This window comes from Haliaeetus albicilla, chromosome 19 (assembly GCF_947461875.1).
Source record: "Haliaeetus albicilla chromosome 19, bHalAlb1.1, whole genome shotgun sequence".
NCBI lineage: Eukaryota > Metazoa > Chordata > Aves > Accipitriformes > Accipitridae > Haliaeetus > Haliaeetus albicilla.
Genome location: NC_091501.1, coordinates 15,271,725 through 15,295,818, shown reverse-complemented (window position 1 = coordinate 15,295,818; position 24,094 = coordinate 15,271,725). Strand labels below are relative to the sequence as shown.

Genomic DNA, 24,094 nt, shown 5'->3' with positions numbered 1-24,094 from the left:
TGACAGAAATTCAGAAATGTGCCCATGCCCACGCTAGATCTAATCTGTACTGCCAGAAGATCACAGCCAAAGAAAATTGGGATTATTCTCTACCATTTGACAATGCAGGTGGGAGAATTCTCCCTGTACTGTGCTTTGTTCTCTGAAGACAGGCAGTCAGATGCAAGAATACACTGCATTTCAACACCCACTTTCCCCAGCCAGTGAGTGCAGCTCAGCCAAGCTGGAACAGCAAGCAATCTCCATCACACCTTGGACTCACTCCTGCTTGGTTGGAGGGAGAGGGGAAACAGCCACAGCCACCAGACTGTGACCAAGAAAGCCTTAGTCGCCAGTCAGACAGTAAGTCCTCTTCCCACACATTCAAAAGTCTAAGAACTTACTAGTTTGTCCCCAGCCCTATACTGGACCTCCAGACCAGAGCTTAAGATCATCTGTCACCCTGGAAAGCACTCAGAGACAGTTCACATCTGTAGAAAGGAGCTGCCAATTTTGACCCCGTCTGCTTTTAGAAGATGACAGCCATGCATTGCCCCTGATTTCTGACGGACCTTTTACAGGGTGAAGTGTACCCTTTACAGATACACTGTAAACTCAACACAGTTGTATTTCAGATGCATAAAACAAGACACAAATTGAAATTTTGCTTTATATGTGTTACCAAGCCTTCTCCCTTGGTTTGCTTTTCATTTGGAAATGCTCTGGGCTCTAATATCTGACTGACTTAGTATCAAATTACAGCTGAAGTTGTAGGCACATAATTAAATCAATACATAATACAAGTCACATGCTATTGAGGGGACCCTCGACTTTTGGTTTGAGCGTGGGATTTAAAGCTAGGAACTCACAACTGATCTCAGATTGACTTTTGACTTGTCTGTTGTTATCTTTGTGTCATACTTCACAGGGTGATTGTAAAATTTATTCTGCTAATGTCAGTATGTGCTTTGAAGATGTAAAGTGCTATCTAAGTGCCAAGTATTATTACTTATTCAGTAGTCTTGTTTCCTACATTAGTTGCATTTGCGCAAAGCATGCCTAGCTTTTCAGTCAAATTTTGCTAGTTTGGTTTCCTTTCTTCTCTTTCATTTTTCATGAAACATTTGCTTGGTAGAAGTTTTGGATCATAGCAGTCCACATTCAGCAGTAGGAAAGTCGTCCCTTGCACTTAGACAGCTGCTAGCATGTTTACGGCCACACAACCTAACTCTGCTCACAACAAATCTCTGCAAGACAGTGCTCAAAACAACAACAGCTATTGGTACCTTAGAATTTGTCTTCCCATTATTCATACTAAAAATGGATCCGCACCAATATTAACTACACTATAAAAACCCTATTTAGAGCTGAGTTAAAAGCTTTGTGTAGCCAGGCATTATTTTGTGATGTTCCAAACCACATTTCTTGGACTCTCTCTTCTTATAATCATTAAACTGTTATATCTTTTCTTAATTTAGCACTAGGCTTTTGTGCAGTAGGAAGTTCCAGTCTTGAGGATTTTTGAGGAAACATCTTCATGCAGTACTGTCAGGTCCTGAATTTTCTTTGGGGGAACCTTGTAGCACTGCTCCCTGCTTTAAGAGACAAAAACTGGATACTACAGCCCTCAGCCAGTCTCTCTCTGGATCCAGCACAAGGCCAGCCTATTTATGCCCTTAAGTTTTGGTAAGGTTTGCTGTGAAAATAAGTGTGTATTAACTGGAACGGCTCCTGTAAAGCAGGATGAAGCCCGGAAGGACTGAAAGTGGGCTCTCCTGAGAACTGCAAGACATAGCTTTTCTTCACCGTTTGGCTATGTTATTTTTGTTCACTTTGGAATGAACAGTATCAAAGTGTCTAAAAAAAATTCTGCTCACACATTTAATGTGTTTTAATTTTCCTCTTCTAGACTATCAGCATCAGAGATCTTATTGCCTCAGTCATCTTCTGCTACTTTTTGCAGGGTTTTTTGTGCTAGAGACTTTAGAAGTTGGTTTGGTTTAGCACTAACTCATCGTATTTCTAAATTCAAGTTTTACACTAGTCAGTATCTCAACTTATAATTTATTTGACTAACTGCTTAATGACCTATGAAAAAACTGTTTTAAACCCATACATTTAGTAGAGCTGCAGAAGAACCTACATCACTCCTTCGTGATCTTTTCATAGGTACTTTTTTAGATATATGTAATGAAAACAAATATCTTTCACATGTCACTGCTGTGTTTCCCTTAGATACGCAAAGAGTGATGTAAAAGGAGCTTGTACCATCAAGACCAGCTTTAACAGTCAAAATGACACAGATGGAGGTTTCACTTTTAAAGTAAAGTACATTTACTTAATCACTTCCTCCACCTCTCCCCCAGCCTGCATATTTTAATTAACATGAATTGTTACACAGAACAATAAAGATTTTGTATTTAGGTAAAATGGTTAAAATGTGATTTTTCCAAAATAAAAACCTTATATATGACTGAAATATGCAATTAAGACATCCACACCTTTACTGAAGCATTCCTTTCCCACTGCAAGTCATCATCTTTCCCTTCCTTGTCTGGCTTCCTTGGCAGTTTCTGATGTTGTGTGGAAAAAAAAAAGTTAAAAAATGGCCTACCTCTCACAAGAGAACTGTGTAAAAGACCTGTTTTTTTTAAAGACACCTTGATGAAGAAACATGGAATAGTTACCACTGGTATGGGGGAGCCAGGCACTCCCATTTGTGCTCCTTAGGACTGTTTATTCCAAGAGGCTACAAAGACACAGATTTGAGTGTGTCCTATTGAAATGGATGTGACTCACACAAGTATAAACCAGACAGTGAAAACCACTAATTAGTTTGCTCTACTCATTGTTTGGAAGCTGTCTGCTAGAGTCAAAGATGCAGTTTTCCCTGAGAAGCTCGTGTGCTCAAACCACCATCAAGAATTCAAGAAGCTCAAGAAATGGCAGTGGACGTTATAAACCAATGACCAAAGATTCCTTGATTCAGTGCTAAGATTTTCTCTCAGTCAGCTTTCTGAAAACAATGTGCTCCCTTGGTAGTAACACAGAGCCACCGATGTGCAACCCTACCTGCCATTTTGTCCTCCTTAGCACTGCAAGGATTATTCTTGCTAAGTGAGTCACTGTCCTTAGAGGGCTGTCAGCCTCTTTCACTCAGAAATAGGTTCTTAAATATTCCAGAAGAATTTATTGCATGTCAGTCAAGTCTGTAAAGGTATGGTTAAAAGAATTTGAGAGAACTGGGTGCCTGCTCCCATTCTGATGTCTTTCTCCTTATGTACTGTGCTGGAGAAGAAAGAAAAGTAGTCATGGTACTTTGGAGATATGATTTCAGACACAGGAGGAGCCAAAAGCCACTGCTTCAAATAGAGGCAAATTATTCTCATACTTCACTGTGAAGCAACACTTTTTTCCCAAGTTCTTGCAGGTGCAAGCATTAACATCCTGTACACAGGCGTGTTAGGCAAAGCACCATTTCTACAACTGGCCTCCACCTCCAGTGCACTGCTAAGATCTGCACATCTCACTGGGCTCAGCCTCACTCACTGGTGTGCAGTGAATGGCTTCTGCTGAGCCCTGCAAGGGCTGTGATTCAGAGTACAGCTGTTTGTCTGCAGAAGCAGCCTATGTCATCTGCTTTGAATATAAAAGTGCACGGGCACACCGCCCCTGACTGAGCACGGCCCTTAGCGTTCTTTTAAAATCCCAGCCAATGAGGAGGTGCACATTTTTTGACCTTTTACCATCCCTTTTCAAGTCAGTGATCTGTGCAGTTGGCCTCACGTCCAGTGGCTGAACCCCAACCCACTAGCTCAATCAGACCAAATGTAACATGCTGTGGTTCCCAGCATACACCAATAATTCCTCAAGCCAGCACAAAGAAGACTGTATAAAACTTTTGGAAAGTTATTTGGGAAAGGAGACATCTGGGTTGTATTCCCTGTTCAGTTAATCGCTTTGTGCAAAGCAGAGCAACTTTATGGGGAGGGACTGAGGTCCTTAACAGCAAATACATGGTAAATTGACCTGTGTGGAAGAAGAACCTCAGTCAGAGAGACCAAGTCCCAGACATCCCAGGCAAGCTTTTTAACCACACAGCTACTGATAAATCAGCATTGTGATACTCTCTCAGCCTTCTGAGTCTCACAAATGAGACACATGGGAAATACCCTGTATTGGTTTTATGTGGCAAGGTTTTGGTAGCGGGGGGGGGTTACAGGGGTGGCTCCTGTAAGAAGCTGCTGGAAGCTTCCCCTGTGTTTGAGAGAGAGCGAGCCTATACCAGCTGGCTCTAAGATGGACCCGCCGCCGGCCAAGGCCGAGCCAATCAGTGATAGTGGTAACGCCTCTGTGATAACATTTTTAAGAAGGAAAAAAAAGTTGGGACGCGAAAAACAGCCACGGGAGAGAGGAGTGAGAACATGTAAGAGAAACAAGCCTGCGGACACCAAGGTCAGTGCAGAAGGAGGGGGAGAAGATGCTCCAGGCGCCGGAGCGAAGATTCCCCTGCAGCCCGTGGTGAAGACCCTGGTGAGGCAGGCTGTCCCCCTGCAGTCCAGGGAGGTCCATGGTGGGGCAGATATCCACCTGCAGCCCGTGGAGGACCCCACGCCGGAGCAGGTGGGTTCCCGAAGGAGGCTGTGACCCCGTGGGAACCCTGCGCTGGAGCAGGTTCCTGGCAGGACCTGCGGATCTGTGGAGAGAGGAGCCCACGGAGCAGGTTTTCTGGCAGGACTTGTGACCCCGTGGGGGACCCACGCTGGAGCAGTCTGTGCCTGAAGGACTGCACACCGTGGAAAGGACCCATGCTGGAGCAGTTCGTGAAGAACTGCAGCCCGTGGGAATGGCCCACGTTGGAGAAAGTTCGTGGAGGACTGTCTCCCGTGGGTGGGACCCCACGTTGGAGCAGGGGAAGAGTGTGATGAGCCCTCGCCCTGAGGAGGTGAAGCGGCAGAAGATAACATGTGATGACCGTAAACCCCATCCCTGTCCCCCTTATGCCGCTGGGGGGGCTTGGTGGAGAAATCCGGGAGTGAAGTTGTGCCCGGGAAGAAGGGAGGGGTGGAGGGAAGGTGTTCTGAGATTTCGTTTTATTTCTCATTTACCTTACTCTGGCTGATTTGTAATAAAAAGTGAGCTAATTTTCCCTAAGCTGAGTCTGTTTTGCCCGTGATGGTAATTAGTGAATGATCTCTCCTGTCCTTATCTCGACCCGCAAGTTTTTGTTATATTTTTCTCTCCCCTGTCCAGCTGAGGATGGGGGAGTGATAGAACGGCTTTGGTGGGCGCCTGGCGTCCAGCCAGGGTCAACCCATCACATACCCATATTTTATATACACATTGCAACACAGCTAGTGGCTTTGTTCTTCAGGACCTAGGTGGATGTGTGCATGCTCAGCAAGGGCAATGTAAACATCCCTAAGTCTAGGATTTTGTGCTCCCTACATGATAGGCTTACATTATACATAGTGAAGTGAAAACAGTTTAAGGACTGCACGCCAAGTCCTCTGTTGCACTGATGAAATTGTATGCAAGGCAAGGCTGTAAACCAGACCACTGAGGCTGTGACCATTTAAAAAAAAAAAACATTTCCAACCAATCACAAAACACACAGCAAACTAGTTAACCCTTTTCTGGGCTAATTTTCAACTGTATTACTTGGAAAACTCAGGTTACAATGCATCATGATGAGCACTTCTAACAGCACAGCTGAAGCAGCAGCAAATTTTGGAGCAATTGGCCAGAGGCAGCAAAAACTTCTAAAGCCAGTTTTGCAGTTGAATCCACTATACTGTGTAACTAATTTCCCGATATAAAACTAATTACTAGGGTCAAGTTTATCAGAGTTGTTGCTCTATCTTCAGATAAAAGTTGCCAGGGCCTGCCATATCCACAAGATCATCTGGTTTTTTTCTTTCTTTTAAATCATGGCACCAACTGAAAAAAATATATGGATACTAAAGCTAGAATTTAAAACTACTGTGCCGAATTACTTTCTCCTCCAAATGCTACAAATATACAAATCAAACAAAATTCAATGGGAATTTGAGGTTCTCAGCAGTTCTGACAAGTCAAAGTCTGAAAATCTGGCCCTCAATACATGTACGTAGGGCACCAATAAATTCTTATTTTTACACCTACCCACAAAGAAAAAGCAAGAGACTGAAATAAGAAAATTACTGCATATATTCAGATGGATAAGTGTTTTGCAAAATGAATAACTATGCAAGGAAAATCATTAACAATAGAGCCATCTGCTGTATTTCAAAAAAACTACACCAGCAAAAAATCTGAAAATGTTAAAATGCTTTACAACCTGAATTTTTCACTACTCCGTGTTACAAAAGTGATCATAATGATTAGTACATCAGTTTAAATGACAAGACATGTGTATTTCTTACACCTCTTCTAATTAAAAGCAGTATTTACTGGCATAATAATGATCCTCTGTATCTAATGATACCAATTGTCATTGTAGCTGAGCATGTAAAAAGCCTGAAATGCTTCCCATTCTATTTGAAGTAGATAAGCATAGTGTTGTGTAAGGAGACAATGAGGTCAGCAGCAAGTTGAATATTTATTTAAATACTGACAAGACACTTGGATGATTTTTTTCTTGCTCTAAAATAAGAAGCAACTCCTGGTCTGAAGAGCTTACAGTAGAAGAAAAAAATCAACACAAAAATGAGGGAAAGTTTAGAAGACACACTAACCCAAGTGGTTCTTAGTATATCTTTACACTTCTATCAATTCAAAATGTTCAAAGAACATAGCCTTATCAGCCAATTCCCAGTTCTGCATCTTAAAGATGGCATTAAAACACAGCCCTAAAATTCTGGTTAAACTAGGGAAAATTGTATCAGCACAGACCCAAAGCTGCAGACAGAATATACTGCTGTAAATCTGGGATCAAATGGGTGATTTGCTACATTCAGTCTGCAATGGCTATAGCTATGCAAAAAAGTAATACCTACAAACTATATGTAGCCCGTGAAAACTCTATCCTGCTCATGTGAATGTGTTTCTTAGCTGAAAGGTTCAGAAAAAGACAGACACACTCCAAACATCAGGTCAGATGTAATTGAGTTTTCAAAGACAGGGAAGACTGAACACCTTTTGAAGTGCCAATTAATTGCCGCTACTGACTGCCAGTGTTTGTGAGTGTGCCAGTTAAAACCAGTTATAATCAAGCCCATCCCAATGCCTGCTGGAGCATGCAGTGTTCTTCGCCTCACTGCATTTCCAGTACAGCTGGTTTCCCAAACAGCACTGTCACAGAGGTGGTCAGAAGAAGTGATCGCAAACCAGAAACGAGAGCTGTCAGCATGAATCTTCACAGGGAAGTTCCCCTTGCATTTAAAATAAACTTATGAGCCATCTATCTACACCACATCTGTAGCTCACCACAGTTGCCTGGATAATACGTGTATCTGTCCCAAATGTATGTGTCTTTTTTAACTATACCAAAGATCAGATGTTTGACAAGTATTACTTGTTCCTACAAATTTTGTCATTTAGCAGTTTTAAGTGTTATCTAACAGTTCATGCAGTTTTTGTAGGTTATACAAAACAAATGACACTTCATTACTACACCTGCAACTTCAGTTATTGCTGCATAATAGTTTTTTCTACTATTGGCAAAACTAAACTTTCACAACTAGAATTTTTTAAGCTTCATAAATAATATAGCAAAGACATTCTTAGCTTAAAACGAAAACCACATATATTTACCTGCCATCATAGCTATCATACTGGCTTTGTAGACATTAGCAAGGGACCCCAGTTCACCTGTTGCCAAGATTGTTTTCATATGAGCTTTTCCACAGGCCTCACGGCACTGACGGATCTCCTCGTAGAGACCTGTGGATAAAAGCATGTGAGAATGATCAAAGTTGCCTGAGAGACATTTTCAAGTATGGCTGTAATTTCCACTTCTGGATTAATTTCCAATCTTATAATTAGTCATAGCACTCAAGAACTTAAGTTTTGTAAGTTCAATAAATTACATGACTGGAGGTAATTAACAATGCCACACAGTTTCAGACTTAACTTAATAGCTATTAATGTCGGTTCTCTCAAAACTAAGAATGTGCACAGTATGCCAAACACTCATGAATACATCATGAGTAAAAAATGCTATGATAGTCAAGATCGATTTTAAAACAGCTCTTTTTTTAAAACAGCAATAAATACGGTAGTACATCGAATCAGTACTCAGGGACAGTTATGCTGTCCTGTCCACATCACGTCATCACCCTCTCTGTCCCCTTCAGCCACATTTGCCAAAGGGCTCAGCCTAAAAGACACCGAAGGTGTGACCAAGTTGTCTAATGACAAACATGAGGGCCACCTGAGATGCCATGACGTATCTCCCTTGGCTTCCAGCTGCCACCCCTGGAGGCTCCACATCACCCTTCAGTTTCCTGCTGTTCGCCCTGGTAGCATGGGACCATCTCGGGAAGTCTGATTATGGGGCTCGATGTCTGTGTTTAGGCATCTGAATCCCACTTTAAACTTCTTGAAAATAAGAATTTCCTGAAAAAATCAATGCGGTCTGCTGACATCCCTGGTGAGGAGAGACCAAGGCCTGGGATCACACCTCAAAGACCAGCAAATCCACATGGATCTGTGTTTACAAACCACCTCAAGTAGTTGCGTTGCCCACGAGGTTACTAAGGACTTGGACCATCCTGTGCTGTGACCTCAAACGGCCCCAAAAAAGATGAAGGAAGCACCACGGCAGGAGGGCCAGCAGGACGACATCTGCCTAGCATGCTGTGGAGCTACAGCTCCGAGGGCAGAGCTGGACCCTCGCTTCTGATGCCCACCCTCGCGGAGGAGGCTGGCTAGAGCTCAGGAAGGAGGTTTGTCATGATGCACTGTTACACACGCAACCACTGCCACTGCACTCGCACAGACAGCAGGGCTGACTTACATAAAGCCTTTTAGATCGGAGATAAAGCAGACTGTTATCTCTGTGTCTTCACACCACTTGGAAAACAAAAAGCAAACCCTGCCCTGGAGTTGCCCCTGCTTCCCCACAGAGAGCTCCATCACCTCTTGCTATCAGTCTGTCTTCCCACCTACAGCTCGCCTTAGCTCTCGTCCCCAGGCAGTCAGCATGTCCCCGAGACAAACCAGCACACATCCCACCCGCTCTCTGCTTCTCCGTGAACTGCCACCCAACCAGCCAGCCACCGGCTGCAGCCAGGGAGAAGCAGGGACAGGGAGGACAGGCCGGCATTCGGCTCCTCATGGGCATCGCCCAGAGCAGACCAACCCCTCAGAAACTCCTGCTTTCGGATTTACGAAGTGTCATGGCCAGAGGCATGCTTAACTTTCTAACAGTTTTATATTTTCACAGACTCAGTAAGGACTGGAATAAACTTGGACATAACCAACTGTAAAAAGGCTGGAATTTGTAGACCTGGTCAGGAAACGCAACAGAGAGCACGGGGAAACCCTTCCACTCTTTTTGGTAAAATTCAGCAGTGCTCCCACAAAATTTTAAACGTAGGGAGACGAAAAGAGCTAGAAATTATTGAAACATAGCTGTTAGAAGCTGGTCACTTAGAGATGTTTAAGATTCCTCCAGTGTGGAGAGAAAAGCAGCACTTACAGTGTACAGCCACCATTTCTGGAATTTGAATTAAAAAAAAAAAAAAAGGCATGAAATAAGCAAACAGGATCCTTTGCAAGAGAGTCCTTTTCACAAATCGTACTAAATCTTCAAAGGCATAATCAAAAAGTTCTTTTATGGAAGGCTAAAATACAGCTTTTAACAAATCTTTCTTGCTAAAACAGTCCAGGACATGGCGATGAAGACTAAATTTTTTCATCGATACTATCTTTCTTTTCCTCTCGGTCCTCAAGCGAGACCCAGAAACATACAGCAGGGTTTGCCAGCTGCTGGATGGCTGGACCTCCCCTCCACCTGTGATGCTGCTGCATCCTACTGATGCCATCAGCACACCAGGCAGCCAGGGCTGGGATGGCTGGGGTGGTCCTCTGAGACATACTACACACATTAGCAGACAACTGGCTAATGCACTTAGCAAGTCCCTTTATAGACACCAGGCTTCACCTTGTTTCTTACTATGTACCAAAGGTGTGAATTAATCAGTACTAGCATGCAGTCTAACATGTTTTATTGATCAATTGATGATACTCCAGAAACCTACATCAAATCGAGACTCGAAAAGGAAATACAAAGAACCTGTGCTATTTTCTTGTGCATTTGATAACACTGCTCATGTTAGATCCAAATGCAGTCTTTTTTTGTGGAGTAAGGCGTTCCTGAAGCTTTTGGAAAGCCAGAGAAAGCAGCTTTCATGTTCTTCTAGCTTCGGTAACAGGAAGAAAAGACTCAAGTTTTCTCTACCTTTAAGATACACCACCAAAAATGTCACAATAAAATCAACAAAATGTAGATTTAGGTTGGATTCCAGGAAAAGAAATTACAGGCTCATAGCTGTTGTTCACTGGAGTTCATATCGCAGCTACAGCATTCTCCCTATTGTTGGAAGGTACTTTTTATGTGCAATTAGTGCCAAGATCATTTGAACAGTCTCACTATCTGACAGCATGCATCAACCCACGGACAGGAACAACTGAGGATCTTCAATCATCCGTGTCTATCAGGTTAGCTGAGGTGGTGGAAAAGTAGGCATACTTTAATGGGGCAGGTGTGTAGGTAATAAATACTGCTCTTTATTCAGAGACCAATTATTGCAGACAATAGCTGGCATTCATAGGACATTCTCAACCCTACAGTAAAAGCAGAAATAGAAATGCAACTACCTCTGGGACACAGAAAATTAACCAGAGCACCCCAGTCCCAGTGCAAGCAGGAACTGCTTTGATACAGAACAAGTACAAAAACTCCTACTCCTTTCAAAAATAAAAAAGAAGTTTCAGTACTCAGTTTTAAATCAAGGTACAAATAACTTGATTATCCTGAAACTTCCTAGCAAATGCCTGAAGTATGGGTGGAGTTAATCACACTTGAAAATGCACTCAGTGTTTCAAGGGGTCCTTGGCTTCTTCCGGGACAGTCTGTGCTGCCAAAAAGTCCATTATTTAACTACTCAGTTCCATCAAGCCAAACAGTAGCAGGAGCAGAGCTGGACGCTGCCATTCTGGGAATATCTGCAACCTGTGCAGAACACCAGTAACTGACACAGCAGATAGAGCTTCTCTAGTTAGCAGTAGTGGCACAAAGATTTTGGGAAAAACCTCTATCACAGAAAACCCTGCAGTCGTATTTTCAACTGTGAGCTAAGACCACCATGAAGAGGTTGCAAGAGATCTCATACTGACTGCTAAAAACAAGGAAAAGAAAATCAAGAGCTCTCAAAGCAAATGGCCAGTACTGTGCAACATCTTGAACACAGCACCAACACTATCCATTCTGAAAGAAGTCTAAGTCTTAAGCCAGAGAAAAAAAAAGAAAAAAAAAAAAAAGAAAAAAAACACCAAAAAAACCCCAAAGCAAGCCAACCTATATAGAATATATTTGGAGCCAGCTGCTCATTGATGTAGTCTGTAGTAGCTCCACTGACTTGGCTGTTAAAATGGATGTGACATAAGAACTCTTCTGCTTTGCATCCACTTACTTAAGATACCTTACTGCTTTCATGAACTTTAGATCTGGTTTTATTGGATGCATTTATAGAAGTCAGAAAATTCAGATTTTATAGGAAAAAAAAATACTTTCATAGGTGTGGTTTTAATTTTTATAAAAGATAAGTGTTGGAAGGTGTCTTTTGTGTAGTTTTCCTAAAATTCTAACTCTTCAGTACATTATATTGATTTTTAGCAGCTATTAAATATACCAAAGAAAATGTTCCTCCCCCTACACATTTCTCAAGCAAACATCCCTGACAACTACTGCCAGCTATAATCTGCCCTAGATTGTCTAGATGGTCTTTTGCTTTGGTCTAATATATTTGTCCTATAAATCACAAAATAAATGGGATAACCAATATTTCCTACACAGGAAATGAAAATATTAAGGGGAAAAAAATGCAGCTTAAATTTTTATGAAACAGCTCTTCTCCAAAAATGTGGTGATAAAAACACTTTTTCTTTTTTTTTTTAAATTCAGCTTATTTGCTGTTTTTACCTAGTCACTCACATTGACTGGTGTTAAGGGTAGAAACTGAGATGAGGGGGGAAGATGTTTCGATTTCTGTTAGACCAAAAGATCAAGGTAATCATGATGGGAAACTGGAAAATGAGCTGGAGTCCCTTCTGTCTTGCATGTTAATGGCAGGTTTGTTAACAAAATGACAAGCAAAAGGCTATCAGCACAACACGACTCTTTCAGTTCTGCTCTCAGCCACATATGTGCAACTCCAGGCTTCAGTCATTCACATGAAACTGAAAACAGAGCTTGGCGTCAGGAATCTGAGCTGCTGCTGGCAATATAGGACATGGAAATTGTGCAACTAGACTTCGAGATCCCAAGTCAGCTTGCACACCTAGAAAACAGTAAATCCAACTATATTATTTCTAAACAACATGTGGAGTCTTTTCCAAGTCTCTGGAGCAGGAAGTGTATTTTCTCTGCACTGTTTATAAATCATGTAACACAAAAGGGGGCCCCAATCCCTGAACAATGCCTCTCAACTCACAGTTGAATAATTATTAACAGAATTGAAAGGCAGCTTTCATAATGAGGTTATACTCAATGTATTTCATGGATGCAGCCATGTTCAAACTTCTTAGATTATACTTGGGTTTTTTGCTTTTCTTGTAGGAAAATTCAACTGACAGAGCAAATGATGGGTTAACAATACCTCTGAAGCCGCTGACAGTGTAGTATGTCCAGGTGTTTGCTAAAAGCTGTGGAAATAGAAGTAACATTACAGCACCCCAGAGAGCTTCAGAAGGTATTGCAACTCCAACATATTCATTGATAACAAGGGGAAAAAAAGAAAAAGAAATAAATACAATTTCTTTCAAGAATTTGTTGGTCAACTTCGTCACTCTTTACATACAGGCTCCACATTCTGTGCCTAAAGACAGTATCTAAATTGTGATTTTTAAGCTTAATCCATACTTTGTCAAGTGATAAAAGACAATGGTTGAGTAAACTATTGTAAAGTAGTATTGCTTTAAAAGCTAATAGATTGTAAAAGGTATCTAAGTTCATAAACTTAAATCTCATTTAATGTTATTTTCAAACGTAATTTAGCTGTCCAATAAAGCTTCTTTCATGTTCAGCGCTATTAAAAAGATCTTAACAATTACTTCATAAAGATCTAGAAAATATATTCTGAGTGTCATAAAGAGCTCCAACAATATTTAAGAACTGCTTTAAAATAACTTGACATAATTGGACATACACTAAAATATTTAATAATCAAACAAGCCTTTGAAACAAATCACAAAGCAACACTATCCTATCATGGTAACCCCAATTATTGCACAGGCTAGAAGAAAAGCTAAAAATATATGAACGGTAAGATAAAGCACTCTACCACATACATATTTTTGTCAATAACTCCTGAAGCTGTGAAGACAGGCAGCATGAGAAAATAACAATAAAAATATATTAGCATTATAGGCATAAGCAGAGATTCTGTCATAACTGCAAGGCAGCTCTAGTTGATGAAGCACATTGAACACAGGCATAGTTACTGCACTAAACTTTTCAATTTTATGTAATACAGGGATCCATCCTAAAAAAGAGTTCTTCATCCCTTCTTCTAACTTCCTTAAACTTACTTTATACATTGTTTTGTATCATACCTAATCATTAGATAGAGGTGGAAATCTGCATGTTCACACAGTTAACATATCTGTTGAAAGCTAAACAGGAAGACAGAACACTAGATTTTCACCAAAATATTCAGATCACCTACTGAAGTAATTTTTTTGGATGGGAGAGTTAAGTATGGTAATTTTTCACCCTATAGTATCATTATCTGGATGGCAAATAAATTCTGTTCCTGAGGTAGCTTTTTTCAAGACCATGTAAATATGTGCCATACACAGATTCACGTTCTTGAATAAACTTTCAGAAAACATTTGGAAATCATTTCAATTCTGTCCTCAGTAAAAAAAAGTAAACTAACCATTGCCAAAAAAAGGATGGCTTTCAACCTTGTCATGACTTCAGCTCTGGATAAAAGAATATGCATACCAAATCAAAAGTCAACCCTAATTTACTTCTTTAGTAAACGGACAGCTTTATACTACACCCATCATTGCTGTGTCTGTGTAGTCCTCCCCGGTAATTTATGATCACAAAAACCCAACTAATTTCCCATATAGAAAAACCTAACAATGTATGTATGTCCAGTTTATTTCAATCACTGATACAAACTTTCTCTCTGAATCCAGCCCTGTACTTCTCCTCTGAGTTCTCCTTCACGTAGTCCCGGGCAATATAACCTTGAGCCTGCATTTGCAATTGCCTACATGCACTAACTTTCTGATCTCTGCTCTATGCAACTTGTACATAACAGTGGTTTGTACCATGCAGTCTGAAGCATGGCAACCACAGTTATGTGTAAGAAATCGCTACAAGACAGACTTTTTCAGACACAATTGCTCAAGTCCAGTTTAGTGGTCCTTTTTTCATCTTAGTGACACATCACGACTCAGCTCACTTTGTGTCCAAGACCAATACCTGTTCCTAGTGGAGTGCAGGTCCTGGAGAGGGTATCTGCTTTGTAGACCATAGCGTAGACCCTAACAAAGATACAGCGTAGGAAAGTGTGATATAGTCTTACTGCCAGCTGGTACAGAACTTGATCCATCATTCCATCTTATTTAAAACCATTCAATCACCCAGTCTCCATATTCCAGCAATTTCTGAGGCCATACCTGGACGTAAAATAGCCACTCTGAAAGAAACAAATGTCTGCAACAATGCCCATCCTCAAGAAGTCAAACATTTGTAAAGCTGCATATGTTTAAGAGCAAAAGGATGGAGATGGTAAATACTACAAAAGATGTCAAGATGTTACAGCAAGTGGAAACCAGGATATCAGTCCTGAAGACACAGATGCAGAAACGTGGGGTTTTCGTTCAATTTTAACTGTTAATTGAAGGAAGACGAAAATCAGAAAATACGATCTGTTACCATGATGATTGTATTTCCTTAACCAAACTCAGGTACCAGGGGTCCTTTGAAGTCTTCCAAGAAAACAGGCTATTATGGCGCTGCATTATACAGCTAAATGGAAAATTCATTCCAAGACAATGACGTGTTTACCTTCACATGGAGATTAGTTATAGGAGCATTGTCAGCACTTAAGGCAAACCATTCACAGTACATTAAGAAGGCAATTAGAGCAAAAACCATCTTCAGCATTATTGTTCTTACTAATTAGTAGTAGTCTACAGACACAAGAACATCAATAATATGAACAGTTAATTTGTACCCTCAACTTTCAGGAAAAAGAAAACAACTAAAATACATATTTTTGTCAAGAACTGAAACATGTATATTTAACAAGGTATCATCTACATTAGCAACCCCTTGGGGGTTTTAAAAAACCTGTTCAAATAATTAGGCATTCTCTTCCATTTCACTTGCTATTTTTTTAATCCTGTACACAAAATCCTCTAAAGGCATAGAAGGAATAGACCCGAATTTTCAAAACACAGAGTCATTCTGCATGCCCAGCTTGACAGGACTTTTAACAGCGTTCTTTTCAAAAAATGCAACCATTTGTCATAAATTAGTTAAATAGTTTTCATTTAGTTCAGTGCCCCAGATTATCAGTTACTCTTAGGGGAGGGACCAAATTCTTCAAGGACTGATGTGGAGACTTGGGGAAGAGACAAAGACAGAGCTTGCACGTGCACATACAGAGGTTTAGGTTCCTTGCCAAAGGATGCGTACTTACGTTCCCACTGGCCAGTCAGCACCAGACTTCTGCTAATGACAATGTCAATCTCTCTGGCACCATATTCCACAGCTAGCTTTATTTCGGCCAGTTTGGTTTCTAGAGGAGTTTGTCCAGATGGAAACCCAGCAGCCACTAGCAAGAAGGGGGATGCAGGTAGAGGGAAGAAAATGTTTTATAAATTGACCATAAAACCGCAAATACGTCTAATACACCGAAGAGTTTGAAAGTTATTCTTTTTTATCCCTACCATGATTCAAAAAATCTAAAGGCACCTCATCCTACCCTCTCTTCATCCACAAGAAGCATTAGCTCTTCCCTCAAGAACCAATGTCCAGCAAGATACTAAGTGAATCTTGTGATAAGGTCTCTTTCACATACCTTAATTTTTGCCAAAGCAGCCTACATAAGAAAGCACAATATCTATTGCTTCCAGCAGAATTGAGCAAACAAGGATGGAACTCATGTATGAAGCAATACATACATTTTTAATTCTCCCCAGTTCTTTTAAGTAGTATTTCAGGTTAAATCCTAGTAATAAGTTTAACAGCTAAATCACAATATAGCAAAAATTGCTTTCAATGAGGTCTACTTAAGATTACGTTTATGATGTTCAAGTACAAAACCCAAAGGTAACTTTGGAAATGGAAAAAAAATAATGGCTTTATCAGAGATCCTCTTTCTCTCTGATATATAAATGCATTTAGTATGTAATTTTTCCCTTACACAACAATGAAACAACAACAAAAAAAAACACTAGAAAACATGGATCTTAGCATTAAACACCTGATCTAACTTCAAAGTTAGCCCCTGCTTTGAGCAGGAGGTTGGACCAGATGACATCCAGAGCTCCCTTCCAACCTACATAATTCTTTGATTCTACTTCTTTCTTATTGTAGATTCAGGACTTGTCTCCTGTGTGTGGTGACTGGAGAAGAGTTGGCACTATTAGATTTGTAAGTAGAAGTCCTGAACCTGCAGGCTGCTCAGCAGGCAATAACCATTGCCTCTGCACACAGATTCATTGAATTCAGGATTATACTGTTTGTACTGATTGTAGGATTATACTTAAAAGCCAAACAACTGATATGGGAAAAAAACCTTGTATTAGAACTCCTAAAGCTCATATTGCAGTATATTTTTTATTTTTTTTTATTATTATTATTATTTACTTAGTGTCTGCTGATGCTTTGTCCAGCACACTATCTCAATTTCTTCTATTTGGGTGAGGAAAACCCTGATAAGCACCTCTTTGAAGAGCTTCCAGCAAAACAGACTTGGCATTCCTGATAAGTTTGAAGTTGAAAGAAAACAAAAGATTATACCAGAAGCAAACCCCCCTCCATTCCCTTCCTTCCACCTGCTACCTTTTCACCTTACCCTCTGAAACAAAAACAAGTCCAAACTTCTGGATTTTTCTACATACTTTTTAGCATCAAAATATTTAATTGGATATTTTTTAATAAAGCTTACCTGAAGCTACTGGTATGTTACAACCAGCAGCCTTTAGGGCATTAACAGCATCGGTGACTCTTGCGGGATATACACAAACTGCTCCAACAGTAATACCTGCAAAAGCCACAGTTCACTTCTTCATATATATATTTCCATCTTCTCGAGTGCAATCCATATCATGAGCACGTGTGCATTGTTCTCACCTCCCACTTCTGCATTCCCACAAGGATCTTAAGCACCTACACTAGGGATGTCTGTTATATTGCTCAAACAGTTTGGATAATTCTCCATATTGTTACCTCCCTCATGTTCCTTTACCTGACCCTGGCAACAAGTTTGCATTAGCAGGAGTTAAAACACCAAGGCTTCTGTCAACAGATTCACTCTTTAAGGCCAACACGTACAAGTTAAGACATGCTTATTCAGCGAACTACTGTGAGAGAAACCACACTGCCAAACTCTGTCCTTACTTGTTGAGCCAGACTGAGCCCAGCAGCAACTGAGGACTTTTTATGTTAATGCAGTCCTACTGCATTTCTAGTTAAAATGCTATTCTCTCAAAGTGTCAGATAATTGACCTCATATTTAATACTTCAACTGTCTGAAGAGTCCATAAATCCAAATTTTTTAAAAAGACTAATCTTTGATATTTTATGTGTATGGCTTAAAACCAGAGGCCTGATTCCCCTTTGGTTCTACATCATATGACTTCAAGCAGTAGACTAATGCCCGTGTAAAACTGAAATATTTCAGTAGTAAAAGCATGCCCCAAATGTCATTGGGATTTTCTTTTTGTTAGATCATCACAAGGCCAGCATGACAGGACAAAAGTCAAATGGTATTCACTGACACTGATTACATCTGGAAAAATTCAGAAATGCTGCTCAGATATAAAGAGTTTTGTTTTACTGATAGTTATATGACAGTCTCAATTTGCTCTGAAGTTCTATTGTGTTCAGTCTTGTGTGTAACATTGGGACTTCAGATGGAGCCTGCTCGAGTAACGTCAGTGAAAGTTTTACCACTAGTTCTTAAGGGCTGTCTTCAACCCCTTCAACTCTGTTGACTTAGCTGGGAACTCTGTGTGTGTGCACGTGTGTGTGTATACATGATACGCACACAACTGCATACACTCACTACAGGACTGACTCCTTGAAGTAGACTGGGCTGCGAAGATGTCTCCTATCTAACTATTGAAACAAGCAGGTAACAGACAGTGCTTTCTGAAGGAAAAATAACATGCTTAGGACCATGGAATGCATCTTTTCTGACAGGGAAAGCGGCAGGCTCGGTAGTTACATACAGAAACAGCACAAAAGCCAAAGGAGTCACATGGACGCTCCCCCCTTCTCCAATTTATTAGGGACATCAGCAGATTAACAGAATACTCAATTAGTTTCACCTTAGTGCACTGTTATTAAAAGACATACACTGAGGTTATACACTTGTGGCTTCCACATCAAATTTGCTCATTAGGTATCATAACTTACAGCGTTACCCTGACTCCATGCTTCACTTTGGTTGCCAAACTGAGCATGGATTTTTTTTCTTCATGTATTCTAATATTAACTCAAAGGAATAGATATTTTGCAGTTAGAACTTAAGACAGTTGCTTTGAATAAGACCATCTAGAACGTAGTTTCTTCTCTCAGGACTATTAGTTCTGCGGCACTGCCTACCATAACTGCTTCCATTAAAGGAAGAAGAGGTCATTTTTACACCTTCCTGAAAACTGAAAAAATAATGAGGAAATGTGGACATTTTCTCTACAAAATACACACAGTAAAAACTATCATACCTTTATCATGCATGTCCATGGCTTTCAGCAGATCCTCTCTGATGGGATGCTTTGCTTTAAAACACAGTCTGTGAACATTTGAAGGAGTATCATCACCTGAAAGAGTGGTAAGGTCTATGCAGGTGACAGCTTTCAGCAGCCAAGCAGCCTACAAAGGGAGTGAAGCAAGGAATAAAGTATTTCAGTTTACGCTTCCAAAGCCAAACTGACTTAGAAGATGCAGGAATCAGAAGCCTGGCTCTCACTCTAAGAATGAGGAAATGTACGGGATATAACATGGAGGATATGCAAAGAACAGTTTATGACAGACAGGGTTGGCAGATACTTGTTCATGTGTTGAGCAGTATCTAATGGTACAGAAAGGATTTGGAATCAAAAGTCTGCTCTCAGAATCAAAGGATCAAATTCCAATTTTTGATGCAAAAGCTAACTACCAAGTGGGACTCTCTAAGAATCAGACAAACATTTTTACCTGGACAAAAAGCATGTTGCTTCAAATTTAATTCTGTAAGGCAAAGATAAAAGCATCACCTATGTGAGGAACCTCACTGTTATTATATGCTCCATTCTATACAGTATGGCTGTAATTTTAAGGCTTGTATGCACAAGGAATTATACACATGCTTCAAGACAGCACAGGTCTGCAATTGCCAATAACCAGATGAGTCTACACATCAGCAATTTGCACACTTGCACGTTTGCATGCTTCTCCTGCTGTGAGACTGAAACATGGAATCAGTGGGGAGTAAGAACCCAGACTTCTTAAAACTTAGGGTCTAGACTCCAGATGTTTCCACTTTCTTTTGTGTGAATTGGGAATAAAAAACATCTGTAATTATTTCATGCAAAAAACAAAAGCAAGAGCTAAGTGACAAGGCTAAAGCACTCTTTAGATTAATAAGTCTTTTAAAATTCTGTAGCATTTTCATTGGAGAATGGAACAGATGCACAACTAAAACTTTTTTGAGCTTTCTTGTTGAACAAAAATTGAGCTTAAGACATTGTTTTGAAATACTTGTTGAAGCTCTTCCAGCAAATTCTTGTTTACAGTTATGGCTTCACTAAAAGCTGACATCTCTTAATGGGCACTTGTTCAACAAGGGGACAGTTTGCGATGGCAAAGTCCATTTGAGTCCATAAAGCCTCTCTCTGACTGCTCTGCTCTGTGACAGGATTAGTCAGTATAGGCAGCAAAACTTGTTTCTGCATGGAGGTATTACTCTGCAAATCTTAAGTGACTGGCCAGCCTACAAACCTTTCACACTTTGCTGATGGAAGTCTCCTTTCTGAACTTGCAGTAAGTGTAACACTGAAAGCTGCTTTGGGGTGACTGAACAGAGTAATGAACCTTTACTGGCCTCTGTTAGTCCAAGCTTAACTGCTTGTTTCTAACCAATTTCTACTTTTACCCTATAATACTTCAAAAGGGGTTTTCACTGTAAATGGTTTTAAGTTTCTTTTACTTGGATTTTTTTTACCCTTTGTTCAAGGGAATTTTTGTCTCATCTCTTATGACATGAATCATAAAGTCATCAAGACAGATGTAGTCAGCAAGTTCCAAGAACTGGTATGACCTTCATTTTTTTAAAAGGGTTTTTCAAATGTGTATTTGGGGAAATGGGCTTCTAAATTTCAATCTGTGGTGCTACTTATGTTCAAACATGTAAAGGTTCAAAATCACCTCTGCGAAATAAACACGACATGACTATCCTGCAATGACAGTATTCAAATAAAGGGGAGATGCTTCTGGCATTCTTCAAAGTAAAATCTTACTCAAGTAGCTCAGTACCAGCGTTAACAACACAGGAGAGTGAAGAAGTGTTAGTAATAATTAAACATTTGTCCTACAGCCATGTTGAGGAAGTGACACTAAATCCCTTTCTTCCCAATGATTCTTTCTAATCAAAGCCTGTGGCGCTCTCTGTCTTTGTTCTTTATATAGTAACTTTGGTCAAATCAGAAGACCTACTTTTTACATTACTGCACCTGCAGGATCTGAACACAGCCAAGGTTATGGAATACCCTTTGGATTTTCTCACTGACACTATTTCCCAACCCAGTGCCACCAGACTGCTAAACTTGGTATCAAGTGACTTTTTATGCATAAGGAACTCTTGAGAAATGCTGAGCTGGTATCTAACTTTCCTCAGTTTATGTCCATTTTTTTATTTAATCATAACATTCAAAGCACAATCTTTCAGGTTCATGTAACGGGTAGTAAGTTTTTTTCTATCACCTTCCAGTAGGATCTTACAGCTACATCAAATTATCTCCAAACTGTCATCCGCAAGATTCTGTGCTCATTGTGAACAAAGCTTCAGCCACCCCAGAACGGCTGCCTGATGTACTATGCTGAGGATGCCGACTATTTTGAACAGCTTTTTAAGAATTAAGTATAATTAAATGATTCTTGCTCTGTTCTATTATGTTGCACTGTTAAGACTGATCCTTCATTGCCTCCTTCCTCCTGCTTCCAGGTTTCCAGTTACTGTTCCATGTAAGTGACTTGTTTGCGCAGAGGGGAGGAACCACACACATTTGCTTGCAGAACAGCTGTTTGGTGAATGAAGAATCGATTTGTCCTTTGGAGGCTGGTTACAACCCCACGGCTGAGAGCTCACTGGGAGCTGCAGGTCTGCAGCATGGCATCGCTCAGACCTTGCCCTTGGCTGAATTCTGCCAAAGCACTTGTGGCATCCTGCAGCCCGCTCTGCTTGACATTCCCCTCTCAGTGCTTCCCATCCTGCCACTGAGGCAGCAGAAGCCAGCATGTGGCCATGCCTCACCTGCTCTGCTTTGCAGAATGCATTAGCTTACGTTGCTGACCTGATGGCTTCGCGCTACGATTGTCACCTACAAACTGGAGAAACCAAAATGCACACCAGGCCAGTATCTGTCAGTTCTGCCAGGAGGGCAGTAACAGCAGAGGTTGAAGGTAACTGCTAAGACACTCTAAACATGTGTGTTCAACAAATACAAATCAGTCTTGAAGAAAAGTTCATTTGCACCACTGGCTTTGGCGATGGCTTACGTGAACCTACTTTATATTAAGATGGACAATAACCAATCATTTACCTTATCTCAGGAGCTGAGAAGTCAGTCCCCTTAACATTAGTGGGCTCGCTCTTTTTTTTTTTTTCCCTCTTTTTTTTTTTAACTTTCTCCCCCCAAGTGCAATAGCCAGTCAGAATTTTCAAGTTTTAGGTAAGAACTAGTTAAGCAAAGAAATCACACATGTTGAGGATGTTTAAGTAAAGAAAAATCATCCAGGTAGGTCAAACTTGACAGGGACCGTGATCATATCTTACAGCTTTAAAATTAAAAAATAAGAAGGCAGCATGCAGAGAAGTCTGTCTGGAAAACAGAATAAATGTGGTGGGATAGTAATATACAATTTAATCCACTCATGAATAAAGATGACTTAAATTCATTTGCGGTTTTGCCACTCATGAGTTATAAGGTTTTTAACTTGTTTGGATAAATGCATCACCTTATTCCATCCCATCATCATCAAATACAAATTATTAAAATAAGACTTGGACAAGCACATCTTTTAAGTTTACATGTATCTTGAAAAAAATTCAATATTGCAGCCTGGAGAGGGAGAGTGACTGCTTTAAAAATACAGGAACAGAATACATAAAAAGAGCACTTACTTGCCAATTACCTTTCACAGTTCTCCATTTTTTAATTTGTTCTGCATGCCTCACAACTGCAGGTCGATTCACATGCACTTTTGAGATCCAGCCAAGCTCTGGGGTGGGAAAAGAAAAAAAAAAGCCTCATCTATTTCTATGTTCTTCTAATATATGGTGCGAGACTTCAGAAGAAAGTTGTAGCTTAGTTTGGAACCTCTGAAGAGCATGTTATGCTTTCATATCCTCTTAAGGGCTTGCGTACTTATCACCAGTCCAAAATACCATAATAGCATTCAATTCTGTTAGGGTATGATCTGTGAACTCGATGTTTCACACAGCATGTTTTGTTTGCCATTACAACTCAAATAACTTACTGCTGCTGAAAGACATTATGTTGCCAGTCCTGGACTATGAAGTTTATTATACATGTAGCATATAAAACCCCACCACAAAACAGCCTTCTGCCACTGCTTGCTGATTTACTTCTTGATTCCAGAATACGGTAACAATTATTCAGTCCTTTGCTTGTCTGCTGGCACCCAAGATACAACAGCATTTTTTGTGTGCGTGAACCTCTGTTTACAGGAACTGTACCCCACACAGCCACCAAAACCACTGCACAGACCGTTGCATAACAAAGCATTTGAGTTGTTATAGTCTAGAGCTAATTTTACTGAATTTGCTGCTAGGGCCTAACTAACTGCAAGTTTCCAAAAGCACTGAATTCCTGGGCAACATACCTGCCTGGAAGCTGCCTCAATGAGTGCCTGCCTGAGAAGCGCTCACCTTGCCAAGCACCCCGGGGGACTCAGGGAAACATCTTCAACATGTAAATTTCTTCAGACACCCACTGCAGACAGCCTGGCTCACAATTTCAGTGAGTTTCAGTACCCATAAACAATAACCAGACCCAAAGTAAAGCAGATGCTCAACATTTACTAAAATAATGAAACTAAGAACAGAAGCACCAAAAATTGGACAATGCTTAATGAAGCGTAACTGACTGATAAAGGAGAATTGAGGGTTCAGGCTCTTGAACCTTGACATTTCTGCTGAGTATGATAAACCAGAAGTGTAATTTTGAATGCTAATAAACACAAGCTGCTCACAGAAATACACAGGAAAAAGAAATCAGAATGTCTTTAAAATCTCTCATATCCCAAAACATAAATAATTCTTCTAAATACTAGTCATATAAGCAATCCATGAAAATACTCTGAAAACAACATCAACAATCATTAACCACCATCAGCAAATCACCACCATCAATCAAGAATATCATCATCAGTTAAGGTCAGTATACGAGCATGGGCTTAGATATTAAGAGATAATAATTCTGGGTGACTTAATTTATTAAG

The 24,094-nt window shown here is 40.3% G+C and overlaps 1 protein-coding gene across 1 annotated transcript in view; it reads right to left on the bottom strand.

Moving 5' to 3' along the window:
- DERA (deoxyribose-phosphate aldolase) overlaps positions 1–24,094 on the bottom strand; it is a 58,180-nt gene that overhangs the window by 25,064 nt on the left and 9,022 nt on the right. Inside the window, exons 2-6 of the mRNA XM_069807813.1 lie at positions 22,755–22,852; positions 19,099–19,246; positions 17,319–17,414; positions 15,846–15,980; positions 7,714–7,842 (exon numbers count right to left, since the gene is read on the bottom strand). Of these exons, the coding sequence (XP_069663914.1) occupies positions 7,714–7,842; positions 15,846–15,980; positions 17,319–17,414; positions 19,099–19,246; positions 22,755–22,852 (606 nt within the window). The remainder of the gene's footprint in view (positions 1–7,713; positions 7,843–15,845; positions 15,981–17,318; positions 17,415–19,098; positions 19,247–22,754; positions 22,853–24,094) is intronic.